Genomic DNA, 25,626 nt, shown 5'->3' with positions numbered 1-25,626 from the left:
GGTGTCTAGTAGGGTGGAGGGGCACTGTCAACTAATTCTATTCTTGAAAAGCAGTTATGCTGAGGAGAAGTTTCCTGAGACTAATTCCTGCTCCAAGAACACATTATCACAGAGGAGACAGCGGCTACCATAATAATCACTTGAGGAACATTATGTTTGCTGTGGATTAGTGTGAATAATGAAGCTTTCCCTAATGGCTGCAGGAGCATTAGGAGGGAGAATTGGAGGGCTCCATTGAATGAGTTGTCGCAGGCACCGCAGGTAGCGGCAGCCCACAGCATCTCCCCAGCTCCCTATACGAGTCCTTGCCTGTTCCAGTGTTCATCTTTCAGTCACAGCTGGCTTTGTGTTAGTTGCACATTATTTGCAGTTAGTCATAATTTTAGGTTCACATTTCAGTGCTGTTAATTGAATGAAAATCATTTTTCTCATCTGAATGATTAATTCGGGTCACAGTTAAGCTCTCTGATGATATCTTTCACCTTTTTCAAAGCAATTTGGAAACGCCATGCTTAGTGGCTCTTTTTTCCATATAATTACTGGAAGACATCGTTGCTGAAGGCAAATTAGCAATAACATAATAATGGAAGCATAGCTCAATGCATTAGTTACCTTGTAAACAGTTCCACACATGAACAAATTCATGCCTTACAAACAATTTTTATTTTTATTTTCATAACTTCAAAGACAATTGCAGTTCAAAGAATTGTGGTTTGACAAGAATTGATGTTTGCTATACCTTTCACAGAACAATGAACCTTTATGCCCAAGGGTACAATCAATGGAATTTTAAATGAAAAAATTAACCCATGCTGTAAAATTGGTCCAAAAAGTTCTCAACAAGAGTGCATTGTTAGTACAGGAAACACACAACCTTGGAAAGTTTAATAAATGTGGTCCAATAAGATAGACTGAGTTAAGATCAATATCACTTTGTGTACATTAGCCTATCTCACAGAGAATAGATACACAGGGGGTGTGCTACCACAGATTACACTAAATACTGTTAACATTCATTTTACATGCTCCCTCATCTACTCCTGGAACTATCATATGCAAAAACAAATATAAACTAATTATACAGAACACAATGTACACAGGAACTGGCAGGGACTCTTAGCTGACAGCCTGACTAGATGATATTCAGCAAATGAAGATACTAGATGAAGACTAGAGGATATTTCATGAAGACTTTTTTGCTGGTCCACTACAAATTTCTTCAGAGGCAACCTTTTTGTTAATCAAAGTAGGTGGACTAGACAGCTTTTGTTATTTCATGCAGGACATCGCAGGAAAGTGCAGTTTTCCTGTTCAAAGGAAAATGCATCATTCCCAATGTACACAGGTAACAGCTGGCAGTAATTTCAGAGGTGTGAGGTAACTGTGCATTATAATGTGCTCACTGCACACTTATTTCTCTATAGAAACAGGAAAAGGCAAACCTGGATGTTTTGTACTGCATCCTATTTTACTCTACTGTAGGCTTTCTGTTAAATTATGCTGCTGCTGTTTTACACAGTTGTTTTACCATGTGATGTCAGTTAGATTTGTATTTGCTTATTTATGTGTTGAGGACCACATTGGAAAAGTTGTTTCAATATTGCTTTTGCGTGCTATTCTTCAGGCTAAAATATACATGCTATATTTTTCCAATTTATTTATTTAATCCCAAAATAATAGATTTAATCCAATCCAATTCTTTTCATTCTTTGTACCGAAGTCTGGCCTCTATCATTATGAGTAGTTGCCCGTAGGTGACAGGTGAGACATCACATTGTAGATATGGGGCTGAGCTACCTTCACTGTGATTGTAATTGAATCCAATCATTTTGGATGGTAATTAAGAATGGGTGGGTTGAAGAACATTTATCCAATGTTATTGGCTTACAGTGAGCAACACGTGCGTGCTTAGGGCGCGGATGCACCATGCACCTGTAGTTGGGCGGAAGCGTGCTTCTGCTGAGAGGGTCACGGACGATTTACTACAGGATGAATTTCCTTGCTTCAGTGGTTTTTTTAAAAATGAGAAGCGCTCAAGCTAACAGTGTGTGTTTTGCCTGTCTTCGTACATCCCCGGAGGTGACACGGACCTGAACATCGCACTTGTACAACATCGCGTACGGATGCCAACACAGCGCGAGCGAGCTGTACGATATGCTATAGCTAGCAACGGAGCTGCCGTCAACTTTGAGTGAGCCTTTTATGCGTTACTACAATGACACATTTATCTGATGTTTTCGGTAAACATAGCCTACACCCGCACACTTTGTGTGTAGGCCTACTCATGAGACAGCTGGTGGCTTAACACGCTACAAGTTGAAATCTCGAATATTTCATATCAGGCAACCTTCCTAAACGACACCATTAATCGTAGCCCTGTGTTTCTCTCAGCCAGAGCTATAATATCGAATAATCCATTTTATATACCACGCTGTTAATTCCCATTTACGTATATTAATACATGGACAATGACATGTGAAAACTATCGTAGCAGTATCGTCATGGTTCACATATAAAGAGACTACAGTGTCCTTTGGAATGGTAACTGACAGGGTGGAGGACTGTTTTAAAGAAGGGGAAAATTGTCACTGACACATACTTAACTTTGATGTCATTCTGTTAATCCTGTTTCATTTTCTTTATGGTTAATGAAAATAACTTAAAATACATACATAAAATTGCACATACTAAACATGGGAGCAGACTAATTTCATCTCACTATGTTTCATATTTGGTGGCCTATTTTGCTCAATGTCATTTTCTGCCACTCTTAGATTGGTCACAAGGAAAATACAAACAGTGGTTTGTTTATTTATGGCACCTATCAATATTATTTTGCATGACCTTTTCAAAATAAACATGTTCTTTTTATAAGTAGACAGTAAAGCCTTGTTTCCTATACACAGTAACACTTAATGCAGTCAAGGACATGGATTGTCAGTGGTCAAGTTTTCTTTCTTACTATAAGCTCAATGAATCCTGATGAAACCGAAGAATCTTTCTATTTTGTAAAATTTATATAGACCCTGAATGGAACCCACAGGTTGTTACTGTCAATCACAGGAATATGACAGATTCTTGACATTGCTTTGCTGAACAGAAAAGAAAGTTGAAATGGTGTGCATCTACTTGAAGCGAAATTAGGCCAGCAATAGTATGGAAGTACTGGTTGTTTCTAAGGGTACATGTACATTGGGTCAGGGTTGGGGTTGCTGAACAGTTATATGGAGAGGAGGGCAGGCTCCAGTTATCCATGGATATAGCCAGGACTACCAATCTACCTTATGTGACCTACCGTACCCTATCCTAACCCACCTAACCTACTCTATGCACCCTAACCTTCCTATCGACTCTACCCTACTTACAGTATCTACCCTAAGCCTGCTCTACCTACCCTTCCCTACCCACCTACCCTAACTCTACCCTATCTACTGTACCCTACCCATGTATCCAATACTATCTACCCTACCCACCTACTCTACCTATGTACCCTAACGCTAACCCTACCCTACCCTACCTACCTCTCTGAATAATGATGAAATTACAGCCGGCATATTGCTCCTACACAGACTTCCATAGAACAACTACCTACAGTATGAACACTGCTGCGCTGTTGCACTGTCTTGGTTGGCAGCTACGTATAGACAGGACTTCATTGGTCAACAATGAAAAGGCACTGTGCCACATGCAGTTTTTTGACACTCTTTGCAGCCCCCATCCCCCCCCCCCCCCCAGCTCTAGTATGTGGGCTCAGGGTAGGCCTTGGGGCTGGTCTGAAGGGTCTGGGTGAAAGGCGGGCTCTGGTAGGTGTCGGAGGTCTCCTCCCCGGTGCTGGGCGGGTAGGGCTGGATGTTGGGCTTGCCGTCCAGGTGGTCGGTGGTGAAGAGGGCCATGTCCGTCCCCAGCAGGAGCTTCTGCGCGGCGGCTACGGTGAGGCCAGCCTACGGACAGGATTAACGGGGTTAGCGACCCGCGCGGTCACACACACGCCGGGCGAAACGTGTCATCGGTGAAACTAAATGGGAAAATGTCCGTTTTAATGCAACAGTGATCTGCCAAACGCTGTGGATTCCTCCAGCTGACACAGCTGCCTGTATCAGGGCCATTTGTTCTCGCTAGTGGGCCAAGATTCAGATAGCGCTAGTCTTTAATCATGACTCAAAGATGAAAATATTAGCTTTTTTTGCTCTTTAATGTTCATTTTACCGAATCACTGAATTCTCCAAACTAAGGAAAGAAAAACACTTCCATGTAATTGTGGCTCAAAAAGGCAAATGTTTACCAAATTCTGGACATCCAAGACATTTAGGATGTCCATGCAGGGACAGCAGAATAAAGGGTGAGTCAGAGAGGATGTATTCCATTGATTTTGGAAGAATCATTGCTCTGCAGAAATTTCCTGGAGGGATTTGCGCCTTTAAAACAGTGCTGACTTTGTCTTCAAAGAACATTGAGACCAGCGTGAGCTTTCTCACATGTATTCTGTGGAAGTTGCGTAACATGAACAGGTTATTTCAGGTACAGATTGGCTGCATCTGTCACCATGGAAACCAGCTGACAGTTCTACTTTTTCTATAATTAAAATGGGAACATAACACATTTCTTATACCAGGTTCTGAAAGTGTGTGTTTGTATAACTGTCTGTGTGTGTATGAGCATTAGCATGTATGTAAGTGTGTGTGTATGTGTGGGAGTATGTAAGTGGGTGTGTGTGTGTGTGTGTGTGTGTGTGTGCGCGCACATTCGGAGCTGTGCTCACCCAGGTGATGATGGAGAAGAAGGAGAAGGCGATAGCAGCTCGTGCTGCGTCTGCTCCCTGGTTCAGGGGAAGCTCATTGGGGGAGGTTTTCTGCCACTGATTTGCCAGGAAGCAGAACCCCACAAACCACATGAACGTCCAGAAACCTGAGAAAACCACAAGGGCCTCAAGGTTCCTGATCTGCTACAGGTTCCAATTTCGCTTCTTGAAACTTTTCATTTAAACCCATCCGTTTGCCTGGCTTAGCAAACAAAAAAGTATCAACCTTTGTTACTCTGACACTATTCCTTTCTTTATGAAAATTAACTGTGTTTTCAATTCAGCACATTTAATCCCATAGCTAAACCAAAGTTATTTGTAAAATGATACCGTAACTCTTCAAACAGATGTTACATTTTTTCTTAAAGCACTTTCTATAATGGACTTTGCATGCCAACAAATCTGCATGATACCTTAATAAGGACGAATACTCTTTAGTATAGGCTTAGATTCTAAATTATAACAATAAATTCTACTATTATTATTACAGGTAGACTGTGTTCCGTGACCTTAATCATGTTTCTCCATCTGGCCCCAAATTAAGAAAGTTTGACTGCCCCGGAAGCAAGAATCGTGCTTTAAAACCAGCTCTCTTCTCTGTAGTTCCTGAACATTTGCTAGGTGGTTGTTTACCTGAGAAGCCCAGCTCCACCAGAATGGCCTTCTTCCTGTCCTTCACGCTGCTGATCTGAGGGAACTGAATGTCAAGGACGGTGAAGAGTATGCAGGCCAGGAAGGCCACCACGCCCACGGTGATGCCGTAGTTGCAGGCATCATAGTTCTTGTTGAAGATGCAGTGGAGCCTCTCGCTCCCGCTGTTGACGTAGCCCTCGTTGACGATGGAGCCGAACACAACCATGGAGAAGATCTGTAGGGCGAAGAAACGGGTCGTTAGCCGGCGAGCGCGTTCGCGTCCGCGCACTCCGCTCCAGACTCCAGCTGCCGCGGTGTACGGGGCCCACGTGGGGCGGAGCCAGGCAGAACTTCTCAAGCAGAATCCAGCCGCGGTTTACGGCTGGTTGCGGGCGATATTGCGCAATATCGTGGGACCGCTCCCCTGTTACCATGGAGATCCTCTGTTCCCATGGCACCCAGATAAACGCTGATGACACAAATGCTCAGTGGCAGAATAAGATCACTGTGGACTGGAAGGGCAAAGAGCCGCAGCCCACCGCCCCCCCCCCCACCCAAAGATGTGTCCCAGAAACACTCCAGAGTGGCCCTTACACGTCAGGGCACGGGCGGCCCTGGAAGGAACACATAAGGGGCTTGAATCCCTGTGCAAAGACTCAGGTTAAACGCAAAGCTGCTCTCTGCAAGCCTGTTTCTGTAACTCCAAGTGAAATTATGTGGGTCGTGTCTTAGCCTTTCAACTACTGAAGAGTTTTTGTTTCCTGATGTATAAAATTCCTGTTGTGGCAGAATATAGAGTCACTGTGCTGATAAGGTTCCTGTTGAGCTATAACAAAATCCTGCAAAGTTAACAAACGGATGTTTGCTATTCTTGCTCATATGCTTTCTCAGCGGTTGCTTTTATCCTCAGTACCTTACCTATATTAGTAACTAACCTGCATTCGTAACTTACCTGCCTTACCTATATTAGTAACTTACCTGCCTTACTTATACTAGTAACTTACCTGCATTAGCAACTTACCTGCCTTACCTTTATTAGTACCTTACCTGCATTAGTATCTTACCTGTCTTACCTATGAGTAAGTTACCTACATTAATATCTAATAATGTCTTACCTATATTAATAAGCTACCTGCAATAGTATCTTACCTGTATTAGTAACTTACCTCCCTTCCCTATATTAGTAACTTACTTGCCTTACCTATATTAGTAACTTACCTGCCTTACCTTCATTAGTATCTTACCTGTCTTACCTACATTAGCATCTTACTTGTATTAATATCTCACCTGCCTTGCCTGTATATTGGTATCAGTTTAAATAGCTGGTTATTTGCAGAGATGCTACTTAAGGGGCTTTTTGCAAGCATTCAATGGTCATTCCTCTCTTGGGACCTGAACCTACAACCTACTGGTTACAAAGCCGGATCCCTTCCAATAATCCACAAACAAGCTCCATTCTTTGTAGTTCACAGTCTAATGATATTACCTGTAGGCATTCCCATATACAGTAGAGGCTAATTGCATTGGTCCATGCTGGTGTGCTCTCGGTGCAGATCGGTTCATCTGTATGGTCATCTTTTTGACTGCATTTATTAGAATAGAGAGATTTCAGTGCACGCCTGTGCAGCAGTGCTGTACTGCAGAGGGCTCAGACCACCGCTGGCCTGTTCTTAAAGTAGTCTCTGTAACGTGGTGTTGGGCCTGCATGCGGACCTTACACAGGCCGTCTGTGATGAAATATGATTATTTGTGGAGCTTAAACAGGCAAAGCCAGAGTTATGAGGCCTGGCATCTCTTGCTGTAGCACAGCCAGCTCTCACCCCTGGTCTATCCTAACCTGTTTAAATCCCAGGTCATAACACACATGTAGCAATTAAACAGGCCATCTTTTTAGTGAATAACACTCATCTGATCTCCTTTGATTCAAATCATAAAGGCTATGAGCTAAAAATAATAGTCCTTATGTGGGACAGATCCAATTACAGTGCTGAACTGAGAAGCAGTGTGTGTGTGTTTTGTGTGTGTTTGCATGAGTGCGTTTGCGCATGTGAGAGAGGGTGTGGTTTTTGCCTGCTAGTCGTCTGTATTGCAACTCTATAAAATTAGATAAAGGAGGCTTTTGAAGGTGACCGTGGCTCTTTTGACAGCTCACCAATAAAAACGTTACCGTCATAAAGAAAAATTCAATATGTACAATAAAAAGACCCGCTGTACATTTATATTATGGAAGAGGATGAGGATAATCTAAAGCATCATTACAGACCGTAACTGAATCTACAGCTTCCAACACATTCTCAAGCCTTCATGGATTCTGTAGTGAACCTGTGCTGCCAAGTACATGTGAGCGCTGACAGCAGTCCTTGTGATACAGAGACCCAGGTACCACGAGCGCACCCCTGTTCAGTCTAGCAGACTGAGACGCAGCCACGGGCCCCCAAAATGCCACGCTCGCCGCTAGAGACAGCTTTTCCCTGCCGTCTCCCTGACGACCGCACGCATCACCGCGCGCACGCGTGCGAGCGAGCAGGAGCACGATGCCACCACACAGCAGACAGTAGCGGCTAAAGCGCTAGCCGCCAGGGCTGTGTCTTCACAGGCTTGTTACCTCAGTGACTCATGTAAATCAGAGCAGGGCCCTTTAGCTTAGCCTCCCCAGTAGAACTCCCAGCTGTACAGCACAGGGTACACACTGTACCAGGCTTCAGTGCTAGCTGCAGCGACTGAGTGCACCTGCTGAGCAATGGAGAGTGCTGGTGGCAGTGGGTCTGAATCCCCAAGGGGAACTCCACTCCACCTGTTGTCTTGAACATTTCAAGCAAGTCACCCATGCAGTGATGCATCATGGGATAGCCTGTGTTCACTGCACAGGGCCTATCAAATTAAACAGCACTCGCCCACTCCAATGAACACTTTTTTTGTTGGCGGACAGATAAAGGCAGTCCCTTTCAATACACCCCCACCCCACACCCTCCCGCCTACAAGGGAAAATGGTAGAGGTGTGAATGTCAGTGCAGATGGCAAGAAATCATGGGAGTTATACAGAAGGGTAATATTTGGATATATCTGAAGACCTGGATGATATGTGAAGTATAACACAACACACAAAGGAAAAGCATTGCAGTAATGACACTGCTTTAGTTCCACCCATTACAATGGTAACAAAACCTGTACTTTATGGGTTCTCTACCCATCTGCAAAAGATACAGGTAGCAAAGAGGCAGACCACCATAGGCACTGTCTGTTAAGCATCTTAATTTAATTAAAAAAAAAAAAATTAATCTAAAGACGCCTGAGTAGCACAAATTTACAGCTCTCTTCCACAAAGAGGAAGTGTCCAAATGATGTGCTCTCACATCCCTGTAAGAATTTATGGTATACCACCAGCAGAGCTGTTAAGCCAATGAGACATGAGTACAGCAGTTCTACTTCCTGTCAGCAACAACACTGTTCCTGCAGCCTTTCATTCATTGGAGTGCATTGTATGCTGTCAAATCTGGTTGGTTAATATCATGGCAGTGTAGGGGATGTAATGTACATTAATGACCTTATAGGGAACATAATGTCCATTAATGAGAGTAGAGAAAACAATGTATATGAATGACATATAGAGGGAACATAATAGACATTAATTAAAGTATACGGAACATAATATTCAATATTGGATTTTTATTCCTGTTTTTATTCCCCAGTTTGGAAAGCCAAGTTATACAAGTCTCACTGCTGCAAAATTCTCAGATCCTCACAGTTCCCGAAGCAGAACAGTGCTGTCAGCTGAATCGGGCAGACCACAGGTTCCCAGGTGAGCAGAAGACTTACAGCTGAACAATGAGACGGGTAATACCCAGTCAACTGAAATCCTTCCTCCCAGAGCAACGTTATGGGCAAACAGCTACCCAATCACGCTAGTGGGGTGCATTACATTATTACAGCTGTTCGAAATATTAATTTAGCAGCGGAGACACAATATATGTTTGTTCCTTTATGGTACAAGGTGCTTCCTTATATGACATAAATGACTAAAAATACATACGTTGGCAAATGTCAGTGAGAAAATTTTAATTATAACGTGATTTCATTGGTATTATTTTATGTAGTCTCATTATTGTGTAGTTATGAACATAAACTGCTCGAAATTTACGAATACCCAAAAAAATATATTTAGATATTTGCAAGCGAGAATTCCGAACCTGTGGCGTACTGACCGAAATCTTTTCCGTGCGTTGAAGAGCGCATGCAATGACGTCCTTACGAGTCCAGAATTATGAAGTGCAATTATAGGCCCACAGAAAACAAACGTCTAAATTGTGAACAGTGTAGTAGCTAATAACACGTGATCTATATGTTCATTCGTTTCCACTATGAGAAAAATAAATAAATATTAAAGCACAGCCTTCTTTACGCGCTAGCACATACCGAAGAGCGACCAAAATCTAATGTAATGACCAACAATTGAAAAAAACCTACAGCAATATTGTTGTGCCTTGATATTTTATCTGATTTCGCCGCTAAACGCATAATGAAAGCGGTCAGCCAGCTGGAACGCATACATTCATGCATATTACCGAATAATACGGACGACAGTCCTGTAAATATGTAATAAAGGATTATACGCAGAACAATCGCCAAATGTAGTTTATAAAAATAGTCTTATCATCAAAATGGTCCTTGTATTGTGGTGTTTCACTGAGTTAAAATGCGATCTTTTAACAAAAACGTGAATGTACATTTTAGGTAAACATCTGCAACATAATTGAGGAAATAAATCACATCTTACCCATGAAAGTATCCTTAGGATCGTCTGCGGCCGTTTAATGAAGGCGAGCGGATCGAATTCACCTCCAGCTCTCCCAGCGCCAAAGGACCCGACACCTTCCATCTTTATTCTGCACCCGAGCCAACTGCTGCTACAAAGGCTCCAGGCTCTGCCTCGCTGAAGATAGGTAAGGACGTGCAGTGCACACACCCAGCAGCGTGCACAATCCAGACGGGTCCGCGCACTGGGTTTGAGTCCCTGTACAGCACCGGCTTTGGTGTCACAGCTGCGAAACTGTCATCATAGCGCTGCGAAAGTATAAATCCGAATACGCTGGCACTGGTTCAGGTTATGCCCTCGCATATCTAAGACATTTCACCTATAGATATTACCATAAAAGCGCGGAATGACGAGCGATACGGCTAGATATTCACGAGCATCAAGGCTAGTCTACACCAATCCGCTTTTTTCGTCATATGGAGGCGCTAATGTAATCACCAGTCTCATCAACCCATCCAATAGAAATGATGCTCAGTGGTTCTGTACAAAGCTCGCTCGAAACCGCTGTATGTGAACATACAGTTCATAGAAAAGACTTTATTCTGATCATGCTGCCCTAGAAAAAGTCAGATGACTGCTTTGCCCATGAATAAGTCTAATCATTTCTGCAGTGTATTTCTGTATCTGATCTCATTTTCCCTCAAATGATGCCATTTTCCTCCGGTGCAGATTTTCCTGCACAACGACTATGCTCATGTTAAGGGTAGTGACAGTATTGTAAATGTATCTCCTGATCAGACTACCACGTAATTTTACGATATTCAGGGTGTACGCAAAATCAACGGCTTTCAGCGTCTGACCACTAGTATCAAAAACTTGCAAGCTGTTGATACTTCAGTAAATAAATTAATGTATTAGTTGTTTGCTTTTAATTTGTAAATTAAGACACATTTTTAAAATTATTATTTACTTGTATAGTAGCCCACTCTGCATGATGAACTTACATGGCTCAAATAAATATGAATGTATATGACTGTAAAAGTCCAACATTCAAGAAAATAATGTTTTTAATAGTCTTTCATTTATACATTTCAACACATCCTTGGACATATCACCCTGCATACATTAACAAGAAATGAAAACAACAAAGAGCAATCAATAGATTCATTAAAACACAAGCAATAAATATCTTGGATTGTAAAAAAAAATAAAATAATCATGTATTTTTTAGAAATAATTTTCTGTGGCGTTTGGGCCATTTCTGATGTAAAGCATACAGAGTAAGCAGTAAACAATGATCTAGAAATGATTACGTCAAATTAGAGAGTTTATTGTAACAACGCAGTTTGGAGAGGGAAGGATCCTCCACCATGAACACCCTGTTCCGTTGTCAGGGTGTGCTACAGTCAGTCGCATGATCCGTCTTTCCAGCCGTCCCTCCATCTCTCGTCCACTCTGGAACAGTCAAACTCAGGCTTTCCCAGGCGCACGTTGACGCCGTTGTGGAGCCGACACATCCACTGGGACAGACTGTGCCGGCTGCCTGTGTCTGGCTGATTGGTCTTCAGCCTACAGTAGCAGGTAGAACAGAAATAAATGAGGGGATGTGAGGGGTGGATTACAGAACAATCATTTCAACAAACACTCTTGTACTGAAGTAAAAAGAGCAGTTCCAGGTTTCACTCAGCACAATTATCCAGCTAACTCAGTAATCCTACTTCCTGAAATACCCCCCCAGGACCAGGACCATGTCCAAAACAGCTTACTTGTATACAACTTGAATACTCAATAGTAGGCAAGTAACAGCGCAGGGTTGGGGAGCCCTTCCCAACATAAACAGCAGAAAAGTTGAGCTTTTTGAAACTCAAAATGGGTGGAGCTATCATTTGACTGATTTCATCAGCCATTATTTGACTGATTTTAACCAACAATGTTTTTCTTTTTGCGGTGGATTGCAGCCACTGTTGGGTCAATAGTCATTGACTGACAGCTCATTATAGTTCCAGTCAGCATAGTTTTTGAAATCGTATTCCCCCATCTGCTCAACACTAGCGATGCACAGTTATGCGTGTACAAAACAAGCACCATTTATTAAACTTAGGTTGCTTTGGGCAATTTAGTTGTTAAGGGTAAAACATGAAATATAAAAATGTATGTTTCTGACCTTGATCTTAGATCTTCTGCGCACTCGTCACACGGGAAAAACTTAGAGAAGAGGTTGATAAACTGCTTCATTTCGCTCTGCTGGCTCTCCGTGGGTCTGTCGGGGTAATACGCTGCCATGGTATGAAGAAAGGACCAAGTACTCTTCCCCAGCTCCTCCCTATCCAGAGGACACTCTAGTCGTTTCTCCCCTTCCACTCTTTCACTCACGCTTCCCTGCTCAAGAACACCAGCACTTAGTTAACAGCAGTCAGTTAGCACATACACGTCCTTAATTCAGGAACAAAACAGACCCAGGTAGCGAGCGGCAGGCTTGTTTACTTGCAGTTAACCTGAGTCATGATTGCATAGCGAGGAGGCAGTTAACGACTATTAGCTAATCGAAATAATAAGTGGCGATATTGTAACTGGGTATTTTAAGGAATCTATCATTTGTACCTACCCCAGTAGGAGTAATAATATGATTTCTACATAAATTAGCGAGCTAATTTTTAGATCTAGCGAGCTACGTAGTACTACAGCTAATTTGGAAATAAACTTGGTTGTCGTTAATTTAGTTTGCCGGTTGCTCACTTTCATTACCTGTACAGCTGTCTCTTTCTTCTGAATCTTCATCCATGACTTAAAATCTGTACACGCTCTGCATGGTTTCTTTTTCTGTTCTCCGGATTTTCCTTGGTCACTGTCAGCAGTTCCGCTTGTGCTATCCGCAAGTTTAAAAGGGAAACCTTCAAGCCCAGTTGATTGAGGAGAAGGTCTTGATGCCCTGTTATCACCGGGCGCAGCCATGTTTATTCTTGCATTCTGGGATTGCCTGAATCTGCAGTCGGTCACTAAATTGCATCTTTCCAAATACGTAGCTGAAGGATGCCATCAAGAGTAATCTGTATAAATGTTTGGTTCAATATATTTTTGAACGTGTGCTTGCATTGTGCATTGGGCGTTTCTCCAACGTACATATACCCAAGCCAGATAAAGCCAGTAGCAGTAAAAATGTCACAATTGACCTGAGCTGGAACGAAGTTGTTCAGAAACATATTGTGGTTTCTACTCGGAAACATTTATGTATAGTACACGTTAGTTCCGGAGGAAAACGTCATGCCGTACATGCTGCTGAGTTCAATCGTATAGAGTAATTATTTGCTTTATTACCAGACAGCACACTTTTCACTTAATATAATCGCAATAAATAATAGAATCAGTACTTTATATTTGAATTAAAAAATATGCTCTGTTAAGATTATTTGTAGATAGTTAATATGGAGCCACTTTAGCTAACTAGCAAGACACGTTTCATTTCCTCCATCTGATGCATATTTTTTCTCCACTTGCAGTTTAATAGTTTACTATATTTGGAAAATGGGGATCCTCGAAAAGATATCGGAAATCGAGAGAGAAATCTCGCGCACCCAGAAAAACAAAGGTAGGCAAAGTTACTTTTACTTTGTTTCCCTTGAATAAGCTAAGCTAAATAAATAGCTGTCTATCATGCAGCCGTATTTTGTGTTTTGCACCGGTGGTAGCTATGAGTTAACTTGGATTTCTACCTCACAATTCAAATGGCCTGCCATTTGGTGCTGACTACAGTTGTTTCTTAAGAGTTCCAGGTATGTTTGCTGTCCCACCAACTTGTAGGTGAAAATGGCTTTGATTAGTTTGTCTGTAGCCAAAACTGGATGTTTTTCACACATTCTTTAAACTCGTCAGTTGGCTGAATAACAGGATAGACATGCATGAACTAGACAGCTACATATTTAGAAAGACAATATTTGGTCTTAGTGTTGTCTCATTTAATTTTGATTTTGTGATTTGTAAAAACTTTACTTGCAGCAACTGAGTACCATCTTGGTTTGCTGAAGGCTAAACTAGCCAAGTACAGAGCTCAGCTGTTGGAACCCTCCAAATCAGCTGGGGCCAAAGGGGAGGGCTTTGATGTGATGAAATCTGGGGATGCTCGGGTGGCTCTGATTGGTTTCCCCTCTGTGGGTAAGGTAAGTGCTTGTCCCCCTGACTTGGATGCTTGTGTGATCTTGTGCATACTTATTTGTCTATTTGGTAGTTTAATTTTCTGTCTCCTTTCTAGTCAACATTTCTCAGTTTGATGACTTCTACGGAGAGCGAGGCAGCCTCTTATGAATTCACAACACTGACATGCATCCCTGGAGTTATCGAGGTATGTATACATATTTATGCGTCTATGCATGTTGTTGTGTGTGTGTATATGCTTGCTTATTTTAGGGATTGTCAGGTTTTATTTAAATGTAATCTTACGAGCTGTATTATCTGTTGTGTCCATTTTCTCCAGTATAAAGGGGCCAATATTCAGCTTTTGGATTTACCTGGAATCATTGAGGGTGCTGCCCAAGGTGTGTCTCTAATTAATTAATCTTTAAGTAATGTAGACAGCCCTGGTATATTTGGTGAGGCAGTATTGCCACCTAGCTAGCTGCTGTACACAATGACAGCTTTCAAGGTTAGGACTCAGACAGCGGAAGTACAATTTTATTAGTTTAATTCCTGCTTTTGTAGTGCCTTTGAAAAACGTTTGCGGCTTGTTTTATAGGAAAGGGCAGAGGAAGACAGGTAATCGCCGTTGCCAGGACGGCGGATGTCGTCATCATGATGCTGGATGCTACGAAGGGCGATGTTCAGCGGTTGGTGTCAATGGAGTTCTATGTCATATGTTTGGCTCTCTATTTAAAATAATTTATTATGGTACTGTTATATTGTTTATTATACCAGGGGTGGCCACCCTGGTGCTGGAGCTGCAAGGTTATAGCCTACTTTGTTTTGTTTTAAGCAGCCAATTTGAACCCAATGGACACCTTATGATCCACCAGTTCCCGATTGTGCATTATATTAGAAGTTTTTGAATGATAGCTTGTGGCCAGTGCAACTAAGTGAAGAATTGGTATGTGTTTGCAATTTTTTCCTGAATTTGACAGAACAATTAGAAATCCTTTTAGAAATGACATCAGAACTGCAATGCCTGTATGTCAGCACTAGAACTCTGAGCGTATTTTGTTTGATTTTTGGTTTTTGTTTAGGGCAACAAACGGTGACAAATGAGGTTACAAAACTTGAATTTGTATGTGTTTGTTCTTAAGGGAGCTCTTGGAAAAAGAACTGGAATCCGTCGGAATCAGACTTAATAGGTCGAAACCAAACATTTATTTCAAGGTAGAGTTTTATTTATGTTTATATCTGAGAGATGGAGAGCATTCTCTGGGGTTGAAAATTAAATTTTTTATTTTAATTAAATGGCACTAAATAAACAGTGAATCAGATGTTGTTGTTTTAATTTAATTTCTGATGTAGTTTACAGTCAAAATTCCAACCTTAATGAAAACCGTTTTTCTCCAATGATATTTTGTCTTTCAGCCTAAGAAAGGAGGAGGACTATCCTACAATTCAACTGTCCCTCTCACTATGTGTTCTGAGAAACTAGTACAGCTCATTCTTCATGAATACAGTATCCTTAATGTCGTATTTGATTGTCATGAGCAGCTCTCTTAGGAGAGCGATGACTTTAGCCGTGCTGGCTGAAAACAAGGTGTCTTCAATCTAACCACAGCTGGCTTTGTTCTGAACTTTTGAGTCACAAATTCATGTTAAAGCAGAAGTATTTGGACTCTTTCGCTCATTCCTTTCCCTCACCGTGTTGAGTGCTGTGTGCTTGTGGAGTTCATCTTGCTTTTTCCGGGGGAGGTTTATGCAGTGAAATAGAATGTAACCGTCAAATTTTGGCAAATGGTCAATGCGACTACCTGATTTTATTTGAATTCCAAGTTCAAGAAATCAGAGACGCACCCAAGTTGAACGGAATGCTGACTGACTGTGTATAAGAAAGTCACTCATTCCTCAGATCTGAGAAAAGGCAGGAGTGTTTTATTATAAATATGAATTGCTAACCCAATAGAATAATGAAGATAATGTGATTAATATCCAAAGCTTAAATAATATAATGAATAATGAATCTGATTCATTTTTTTTCCACACAGAAAATTGTTTTGCACTTGAATTCTGAATTTTGAATGTAAAGCAGAGCTCCTGAATGGCTTTGTGTCCAGTATCAGATGTTTATTTAACTTTAACAATTTTCTCAAGAAATCTTCAATGCTGAGGTTTTGTTCAGGGAAGACAGCACACCGGATGAATTCATCGATGTCATTGTGGGGAACAGAGTCTACATGCCTTGCTTATATGTAAGTATGTGTGCACATCTAACACATCTACACAGTGCTCATCCTAATTATGGTCTTTTCAGGACTTAATTACATGATTGAAAATGCAAATTTTGAATGGAAAACCTTCACTTAAGCTTTGAGTCACTGAATGTTCTCTCTCTCTCTCTCACACACACACACACACACACACAGATAAGTGCATAGCTGTTTTTGTGTTTGTGTGTATACACGTATACATCATATTTTGCCTGCAGGTGTACAACAAAGTCGATCAGATCTCCATGGAGGATGTTGACCGGTTGGCTCGGAGACCTCACAGTGTGGTCATCAGGTGATGAAAGTGTGTCCATGTGTGTCCTGTTAAGTAGGTCTGAATGAGGCATGTGTGTATGAGTGTGTCCTGTTAAAGCAAGTCGGGGTGAGGTATGTGTCTGTGTGTCCCGTTAAACCAGGTCGTTATGAGGTGTGTGTGTCCTGTTAAAGAAGGTTTGGATGAGGCACTGCAGTATTGACTAAAACCCTTTTCTTGCAGCTGTGGGATGAAACTAAACCTGGACTACCTTCTGGAGATGCTGTGGGAGTACCTGGCCCTCATCTGCCTTTACACTAAGAAGCGAGGAGGTATCCAAATTCCTCATTATCCTTCATCCATCTGTTTCCTGTGGCTTTAGCTCCACACTCTGGTTATCGGTATGCGTTGTGTTGTAATGAAGTGAGTTGATGTCTAGAGTGTTTCAGTCCTCTGGATGTTCGATCATAACCCTGTGTGCTATAGATAATTACCCTGTGGTATATAGATCATAGCTCTTTATGTTATAGATATATATTTGTTATAACCCTATGGTTGTTTGTTCATAACCCTGCGTGTTTTATAGATTTGGCCGGTGTGAATATTGATGTCTCTTTCTGTGCTGTTGCTTTCAGAGCGGCCGGATTTTAACGACGCGATCATCATGAGGAGAGGAGCGTCTGTAGAACACGTGGTGCGTCCGGGAGCTTGCTCAGGGGGTTATGGGATTGCACGTAATGTTAGCGTCAGTATACTGCCTGCAGACAGAAACGGTTTGCCATATTTATACTGGCTGTAAAGGAGGGATCAATTTTATATCCAGTTCTGTCACATTAGTCCTGTTTTAAACAGCCATTGTTTCACTTTAAAATTTGATTATGGCAAATGAACAAGGACAGTGTCATTGATGTGAAGTACCACTCTTACGCTAATAGCCCCCCCTTGTGGAGAATCTTCAAGCTGCTCAATGTGATTGAGTTAGGGAGTTAGTAAGTTAGTTAAGTTACAAGCCAGGTCCATGAGGTGCTTTGCATCTAAAAAGATGTAATTTTTTTTTCTTTTGTTCCTTAAGTGTCATCGAATTCACAGAACATTAGCAAGTCAGTTCAAGTACGCGCTGGTCTGGGTGAGTAGCCTTGTTCAGTGGTGTATGAGTCTATGTACATGTCTAGCTGAGTGGTTTTGTGGTGGTTGACTGAATGTTTGGCAGCTCTGTGTTAGTTTTCTTTAAATAAATTTCTTTAAATATGTTTTTTAGGGAACAAGTACCAAGTACAGTCCTCAGAGGGTCGGACTCACCCATATCATGGAGCATGAGGATGTCATCCAGGTTGTGAAGAAATAAGAGTGTGTGATTGGTGCAAAGGTCAGGCCAAGTGGCTGCGATGTGTGCATGGGAGGACTGCACAGAAAAAGCATCCATTTCTTACAAAAACAAAGTCTGATTCTTATTTTCTGGGTGCCAGAAAAAAATGACTTTGGAAAGAAAATAACCATTTCATGCCAGAGGTTCTGAAATCCGCATATTTTATTCACCGCAGCATTGCATGAAATTCATTTAAAGTGAAAAATATAAATAAAATTAAAAAAAACTTTAAAAAATTGGTCTTGCACAACGTGTTTCCTTTCCACAATTGTTTATCCAGACAGAATTTCTGCATTTCTGCAGGTGTGTTTGCACCCAACAGGTACGACCGTCTTCAAATTCAAAACTGAGATCGAAGCTGCAGACCTTTAACCATATTACCCTGGGTGGTTCAGAGGTGACTCCAGCCTGTGCTTGCAGGTGTGGTAATTAGCTTTTTATGGATGCAGTGCTCTTTGTCTAGAGATACTTACTTTTATACTGTGACATGGTGGCTCGGAGCAGTGCAGAGTCCAATATGAATGGTGTTCCCCTGTGAAGGATCAATTGTCTTGTACAAGCCAGGTGTCATTAGCCGTGGCTAATGCAGACTTGAGAGCAGAGGGAAAGTTCCGCTGCACAGCCAGCCCTGTGGATGGGCACAGCAACTGGGGAAAGGGATAGAATTAGGGAGGAAATTCCCTGTTTAAGCTCCACTTGTAACATAATGACAAGAACAGGCCATTAAACCCAACAATACGCACCATTTTCCTAACCCTAAAGTGTACCTAGTGCTCGCTGTTTACCTACAGACTAGATGGTATGTAGCACCGTATCGAGCCCGGTCTTGGAAAACCCCCAGAGTTTCTGTCTTCGCTACATGACCTGACAGGTTGTACATACACGTGAAACTGTATATATGCCTGTTTTACAAGCTGATTGACTTTTTCTATGAACGGATGAGCTGATCTTATTGTGAGTGGCGGGCAGCTAGGGTAGAAGGCCTTTCTAGGTTCAGGTAGCAGTGACTCAGCCTCCTGCACAAGGCAGAAATTTTTGTGACTCATCAACAGGGCTCAACCCATACTTGCTGGTCAGGGCAATGGTAGCTTGTGCTGGTCAGGGTGTCTATAGCCTGTGCTGGTAAGGATGAAGTAATCTGCTCTGGTCAGGGTCACTGTAGCCTGTGCTGGTCAGGGTGTCTGTAGCCTGTGCTGTTGAGGGTGTTTGTAGCCTGTGCTGGTCATAATGAAATAATCTGTGCTGGTCAGGGTGACTATAGCCTGCGCTGGTCGGGGCAACAGTAGGTTATGCTGGTGGGGGCCATGGTAGCCTATGCTGGTCCGGGCGACAGTAGCCTGTGCTGGTAGGTTTGATAGTGGCCTGTGCTGGTCCGGGCGACAGTAGCCTGTGCTGATGGGGTGACAGTAGCCTGTGCTGGTCTGGGCGACAGTAGCCCGTGTTGGTCCGGGCGACAATAGCCTGCGCTGTCATGAAGCTGAGCAGCGTTTCTACCACGTCCTCCTCCTCTGGACCTCTCTCCTGGCAGTGTGGATTTTGTGCTCATTAGGAACGCGGAGCCGTTTCCTCTGTTCAGGAGTGAAAACGAGCATAATGGCGACTTCAATTATGCATGGGGAGGCACTGGCGCATCGCGGCCGTGCGCACAAGTGTGGATTCTGGAATCGCCAAGCTGTTGTGGGCTGAATTATCCGCGGTGTCGAGTTTCGTCTGGGCGACCCGGGCTGCCGTTCGGAGGCAGTTTGAAGATGCCGATCCTGAGGAGAGGACGGAGAGGAATAGTGTGCCGAACTGCACCAGGATGGGCCTTTTTCACTGACTGACTGTGGAGCCAAGGTAAGAATGGGAGTTCCTGCCAATTCTGGACTGACACATGATGCTGTTGACATATGGCCTTGTGTAATTGTGTGTATGTATGTGTGTGGGTGAGTGAAGGTGTGTGTAAGGGGCAAGTCCTGTGAGGTTGGAATACCTCCATTTGTTAGTTCCACTGGGGTATCACCCTGGAGAATGAAGGTTTTTGGAAGCATTTGGCGCTACAATTATAATGAGATTTTTTTTAAACAAAAAAGAGATTGGGATTAAAATGGAGATCCTCCATGGAGTTCTGTTGATAGCAGGACTTCCTGGTCTTGTTTGTATTTCAAGTTTTATTGAAAAATACATTCAAATAGAGTGTGTGTGTGTGTGTGTGTGTGTGTGTGCGCACATACATTTACATGTACATGCAAAGTTATACACACTTAAACACATTTATAATTAGATGACATTAAAAAGTGCACTCATCATTCTGCCCTAGAATGTTTTGAGGCTTTCTATGGAAACAATAAATTATACTATATAAAGAATATTAAAAAAAATAAAAATAAAAACATGTAAACAGGTAAATGAGTAAATAAATTGGATTTCTCATAAGTCTTTGCTGCCACCTGCAGGGAGAATCTTTTCACACATGATATCTTTGAGCCAGAGGGTCTGATGATACTTCTGTCTTTATCCAATACTTTAATTTAATTGGCTGACTTTTGTAAATGTAATCATTTAGGCCTAAATAAAACTGTTCTATGCACTTTGATCAGACAGTTCTCTGTATGCAGACTATGTAGGTTTGTACCCTTACCCTGTAGGTAAGTCCCACACATGACTGAGAAAAATAGCTTTTTCATCTGCGATGTGCTATCCAACCATACTAAGATGTAATTTGAAGTTTTAAATCATAGAACTGTGACTATATTAGGTCAAACCCTCTATTTCTAAACTCTTTATTTAGGTTTTAGAAGTTTGCAAGTTTCTCCATGGTTAAAAAGCCCACTTTTACCATTGTACCATTTTAACATTTTACCATCACACACTCACACCTGTATGTGGAATTACTTACATTAAAACAGGCCGGTGCTCATCTGGCTGAAACATTGGCTAAAAACATTGCTGTAACATTGGGCAAACTTTGCTGTAACATTGTGCTGGATGTTGGGGTGTATTTGGAGTGTGCCGTGCTTTAAGCATTCTTCTTTAACCGTTCTTCATGAGTCAGCGCTTAATGTGCACAACCAAAACCCCTTTCATTTAATAATACTCATTTAAGTTCTACTGTTTTAAAAAAAGGGTTAGAATTCCAAGCATCTACTGACGTAATCATGAAATGATAACAATGAGGGGGCACTCCTCAAATCAGTATTCTCACTGGATGCTAATTACGTAGGCAGTCACGTAGGCAGTATTCTGGAAGGACACAAGATAAATTATGTCTCAAATACTAATGCATTTGCAGCATTTCATCAGTTATATATCCAGTCACAGCAATGATAATGTAGATGATGTTTTATGCAGGAAGGGCCCTGGGGATCTAGTAGAGTAATGAACCCGATGGCCTGCAGATGGCAACGTGGAGCCCTAGTAAAGTAGGAGTTATGGTCTGTCACTGTGCGGGTGTGCTAACTCCTGGGCCTCTTTGAGGGCCTGTCCCCACGCCGGAGTGTAGTGTTCAGATAACCCTGGAAGAGCCTGGAAGAGTATTGTGTTTAAGGCTGCTGTCGGGAGGAATCGCGGTGAATCAGGCCGGCATTACAATGGAAAACTCGGGTGGCTTTCTGTGTTCAATCAAATCCACAGAAAGGGTACATATATATATAAATATTAGGATAATGAGTGTGCCCATGTTGAGAGATTTACTTTAGAGATGGGGGTAGGGTACGTGGTGTGTTCTGATTCTCACGCGCTGCTTAATTAGTCGCAGGCATTCTAATCAGGATTATTGCTTATTTCCTAGGCAACCTGACTCTGCCGATGGATGGTAAAGAATAGGCCTTGGTCGCCCACACTTCTGCTGTCATTCTGTGTAACGGTCCTCATTTCCGTGCAGTGGGTCCTGCTTCTTAAAAATCGAACTTTCCGAAGCCATAAACAAATGAATTATTGAAATCCAATTATTATGCAGAAGTAAAAGTGAACTCTAAAATGTATGGAAAGTATTATTGATGTATTACCGCATATTAGGAAAAAAGTTTTTATTTGTGTCATTTTATGTCCATGTTGTAAAATACATATAATTTGTGCAATAACTTCATATAAGCAGAATATTTCAAACCATGGATTTTAATTGGACCATGTTGTGATATTTCTCTCATATGGGACATGACTGTGTGAAAGTGATTTACCCATAGGCTTGTGTGTATCAGGTGCTGAAGTGTCTTTATTGGATGGAAGGATGGGAGACCCGGAGGCTCCGCCCACACACCTGTTAGGCTGATGTGTCTTGCATCTGGAGGCTCCGCCCACACACCCCTAAGACCATTGAGAGATGTGTCTGGAGGCTCCTCCCACAAGTGGCGGAGGGGGTTTTGATCTTTGCGCTGCATTACGACAGGCTGGTCGGTACGGGCGTGTAAATCTGAGTGCTGCGGCGTGTGTTGAGAGTTGAGAGGAAGCAGCCCTGTGAGGAGCCTCAAAGCTTGTGGACATGATCGCCAGAGTTTTCTGAAGGGAGGGCAGCGCTGACTCTTTGGCATTTATTTAGTGTGTGTGTTAACAGTGGTGAGTCATATTTTCATCATGGTTTGCATTGTAGTACCATATGTGCACTATAGTTCAATTGCAGTATTTTTATTCTGATCAGTTCATGTTATTACATGACATTATTTATTGCTCCTCAGTTACTGAAAATATGCAAGAGAGACTTGAATTAATAACTGGTGCATTACAACTACATTGATACCAGGGAATGAAAAATCATTTTTTGGTTATGAAACCAGGGTTCCTGTGTGTTCTGAACAAATAGACTTAGTTTGTGAACTAACATTAAATCTTGAAGGCTAAAATGATTTTTTTAAAAACTTTTTATTATTCAAAGTACAAAGTTCACCCAAAGGATGCCATAAAAGTCAAAAACCTATTTTTCATAAGCTATATATCACTTACACATAGAAATTGTGTTTGCTAAATCCCCCAATTAAATGACTTAAATGACCTTTTCTCCTGAAATACAGACCTGAAGTTGAGTTTTGTCTGCGGTCACAGAGCTAAGGTCAGTTGCATGCCATGTACATGAATCATTCTAATCTATATGAGCCTTTGTGAGTGGACTTAGTGCACATGTCACATGGCAGGAAAGCAATGTTGTGCAAAATGGATGTAGAAAGTAATGCAGACAAGCTCACGTGGCAGAAACACTGGCCGCATGTTGCTTTAACATAGCACTGTGGTGGATTTAGAGAGTGCCCATTCTTCTGAAAAAAATACTGAATCAAGTGAATCTGTGCTTTGTCAGTTAAGTAATGCTTTGTCACACATGGGTGTTTGAAACTCAAACCCTCCTCCTCCAATTAAAACTGAAAGGTAATATACACAGCTTAAAATTATTAATGAAACATGGAAGACTATTATCCTTTGTGGTTTTTTATTTTTTTTGGTTCGTCAGTGACATCATATAACACAATGAGACTTTAAAAGATGGTTTACATTTGCATGTAAAAAAAGAAATAAAAAGGAGAACATGCATGTGAGGTCAGGATGTTTGCAAGAATTCTTTAAATCTTTTCCACTGATAATGATTCTTAACATGTAGAAAGATTTTCAGAATATGCATATCATGCGTTCATACTCACAGGCTTATTGTTTCACTTGTATTTCATTTGCTTTGGATTAGATCATCCTACTAGTTAAGCATTATATTTAGCCATCATATTCTTAAAGGCCTATTTTGACTGGATAATTTCTACCCAAGGAGGTCCGGCATGGATTCTTTACTTTTTATGTGGGTAATTCCAGCGGAGCGTTCTGATGGGATGAAAAACTCCACTCCATCGCAATTACTGACCTTGTCCCGGATGTTAGATATGGAAACTTCCGCTACCTAAAAAAAGGGGGGCACATCTAGCAGCAATTACTGAGATGTCTATTCACATGGGACTAGTATTACTAGAGGACCTCGTTTACCTACTAACCCCCCCCCCCCCCAAAAAAGAAAGAATATAGGTAGGTAATTCAGTCCAGGAAATTTACTTTGCAGTTAGGAAAGAATTACCAACTTGGCCGATTTTGAGGGGATTGAAATCATGGGAGTAATATGTAAGAATTCAAATTACAGGACATCCTTTGGTAAAACTAATCCTATCAGAATAGGGCTTTGGACATTCTGGGTCAGTTTTAGGCCCCTGAATTATGTAGACATAGTTGTTCATTTGAGAGAGTGGCGAGGATGGCCTCCATGTCCCGCACTGCAGTCAGCAGTTTCTCCTCCCTCTTTACTTCAGTAGATGTGCACTGATCCCATCACTGGAACAAACTTCACATTGTCTCCCTGCAACACTTTATGGCACCATGCAGGGTTTGGTTCTGGACCATGGAGCTCATCAGTACTGCAAGAGCCAGTGATTTAGCTGCAGGCTCTAATATTAAGGCCGTTAATAGGGTAATATGCTGCATAGACCACCAACCTTGCTATATGGGATATTATACTACATGGAGCAAATTGTATAGGCTTATATATCACATAAGGCACCAACCTTACTGTATGGCTAATGCTATATATGTGTTACTTATTGATAGAGTGACTAGTAAGATGCCAACTAGCTACTATTTACACAGAATGTGCATCATTCCTTGTAGCAGGGAATGCCTGCTGTTAAAATCTCCTAACAATAATTTGCTACCTTACCGAAGCTAGCTAGTTAACAATGTTTGATGTAACATACTAGTTAATTATCCTAACCTCCTTGTTACACATTTAATTTTGTGTCTTCAAAATTTCCGTTGTGTTCCGGTCATGTAAAAAAAATGCTCATGTTCTTCTCCCCTTAAAAGTCTGTGCTGACTGTCACCCAACCCTCACGCACGATTAAGTGTTCTGGGCGAAGGTGGAAATTTGGGTATTGGTTACAATGCCTGTCTCACCAGGTGTTGTTTTAAAAGCTTAAGAATAGCTTAGCTAAAGGGTGTTAAACACCTGAGGCTGTTAAAAAAAAAGAGTAGATGTAAAATAAGTGGATCAACACCACTGAGAAATCAACCAAGTTTAGTAATCAACCATGTCTATGTGTATTATTATGCTAAATATATTAGATCTGATGTGTTGATTATGGTGATAGAAGAATTGACAGGCCAGCATCGATGTTGTTAAGCTTACTGATAGAAATACATGTTTATGGTTTTTAGAGCAAGAACTCTACTGCTGTGCTTTGTCCAGGTTTCATGTTAATTCCACTGCACCTGCAATCACTATGCAGTGTAGGTCCAACTGCCTTATGACAGCCAGATATGTGCATCTCAACATCAACACATTCATCTTCAGCTCATCAAAATGTGCCATGTTTTTAAGCATCACTGTATTGAATGTAACGTAATACGGCCTGGCTTGTGCCGAAAGATGTGTAGATTTTGTTTTGTTTTTAATGGGTACAGTCCTGCCAACACTTTAATTAGCTTTGCGTTGCAGTTGGT

The 25,626-nt window shown here is 41.7% G+C and overlaps 3 protein-coding genes across 8 annotated transcripts; 1 reads left to right on the top strand and 2 right to left on the bottom strand.

Moving 5' to 3' along the window:
• Window positions 1–640: 640 nt before the first annotated feature.
• Window positions 641–10,319, bottom strand: LOC135242926 (synaptogyrin-3-like). The gene is made up of 4 exons (XM_064314263.1): window positions 10,206–10,319; window positions 5,432–5,666; window positions 4,760–4,905; window positions 641–3,941 (listed from the first exon to the last, which is right to left on the bottom strand). Exons 1-4 carry the CDS (start codon window positions 10,305–10,307, stop codon window positions 3,738–3,740), a joined length of 687 nt encoding a protein of 228 aa, XP_064170333.1. The 5' UTR covers window positions 10,308–10,319; the 3' UTR covers window positions 641–3,737.
• drg2 (developmentally regulated GTP binding protein 2) lies at window positions 1,918–18,425 on the top strand. 6 transcript variants are annotated; one of them, XM_064314255.1, is made up of 14 exons: window positions 1,918–2,191; window positions 13,682–13,770; window positions 14,178–14,338; window positions 14,431–14,520; window positions 14,653–14,713; window positions 14,911–15,001; window positions 15,455–15,527; window positions 15,729–15,819; window positions 16,455–16,552; window positions 16,789–16,865; window positions 17,067–17,155; window positions 17,459–17,517; window positions 17,896–17,949; window positions 18,082–18,425. In XM_064314255.1, exons 1-14 carry the CDS (start codon window positions 2,124–2,126, stop codon window positions 18,166–18,168), a joined length of 1,188 nt encoding a protein of 395 aa, XP_064170325.1. In that variant the 5' UTR covers window positions 1,918–2,123; the 3' UTR covers window positions 18,169–18,425. The 6 variants fall into 6 exon arrangements, with proteins under 6 accessions (XP_064170325.1, XP_064170326.1, XP_064170327.1 ...); XM_064314256.1 differs by lacking the exon at window positions 1,918–2,191 and adding an exon at window positions 10,233–10,371; XM_064314257.1 differs by lacking the exon at window positions 1,918–2,191 and adding an exon at window positions 12,515–12,644.
• gfer (growth factor, augmenter of liver regeneration (ERV1 homolog, S. cerevisiae)) lies at window positions 11,234–13,136 on the bottom strand. Its single transcript, XM_064314264.1, has 3 exons — window positions 12,930–13,136; window positions 12,349–12,563; window positions 11,234–11,753 (listed from the first exon to the last, which is right to left on the bottom strand). Exons 1-3 carry the CDS (start codon window positions 13,134–13,136, stop codon window positions 11,591–11,593), a joined length of 585 nt encoding a protein of 194 aa, XP_064170334.1. The 3' UTR covers window positions 11,234–11,590.
• Window positions 18,426–25,626: the final 7,201 nt, after the last annotated feature.

This window comes from Anguilla rostrata, chromosome 17 (genome assembly GCF_018555375.3).
Source record: "Anguilla rostrata isolate EN2019 chromosome 17, ASM1855537v3, whole genome shotgun sequence".
Lineage (NCBI taxonomy): Eukaryota > Metazoa > Chordata > Actinopteri > Anguilliformes > Anguillidae > Anguilla > Anguilla rostrata.
Note: the sequence above shows the minus strand (reverse complement) of the source record. Positions and strands in the feature narration are given on the sequence as shown.

Coding starts and splice junctions, on each gene's coding strand:
- drg2 (XM_064314253.1), top strand. CDS start 13,215: ATGCCATCAAGAGTAATCTGTATAAATGTTTGGTTCAATATATTTTTG. Junction 14,714..14,910: donor CATTGAGGGTGCTGCCCAAG/GTGTGTCTCTAA, acceptor CTTGTTTTATAG/GAAAGGGCAGAGGAAGACAG. Junction 17,156..17,458: donor TTACACTAAGAAGCGAGGAG/GTATCCAAATTC, acceptor TGTTGCTTTCAG/AGCGGCCGGATTTTAACGAC.
- LOC135242926 (XM_064314263.1), bottom strand. CDS start 10,307: ATGGAAGGTGTCGGGTCCTTTGGCGCTGGGAGAGCTGGAGGTGAATTC. Junction 5,667..10,205: donor TCCTAAGGATACTTTCATGG/GTAAGATGTGAT, acceptor TTCGCCCTACAG/ATCTTCTCCATGGTTGTGTT. Junction 4,906..5,431: donor GGTGGAGCTGGGCTTCTCAG/GTAAACAACCAC, acceptor TGGTTTTCTCAG/GTTTCTGGACGTTCATGTGG.
- gfer (XM_064314264.1), bottom strand. CDS start 13,136: ATGGCTGCGCCCGGTGATAACAGGGCATCAAGACCTTCTCCTCAATCA. Junction 12,564..12,929: donor AGAAAGAGACAGCTGTACAG/GTAATGAAAGTG, acceptor GTTCTTGAGCAG/GGAAGCGTGAGTGAAAGAGT. Junction 11,754..12,348: donor GCAGAAGATCTAAGATCAAG/GTCAGAAACATA, acceptor CTGCTACTGTAG/GCTGAAGACCAATCAGCCAG.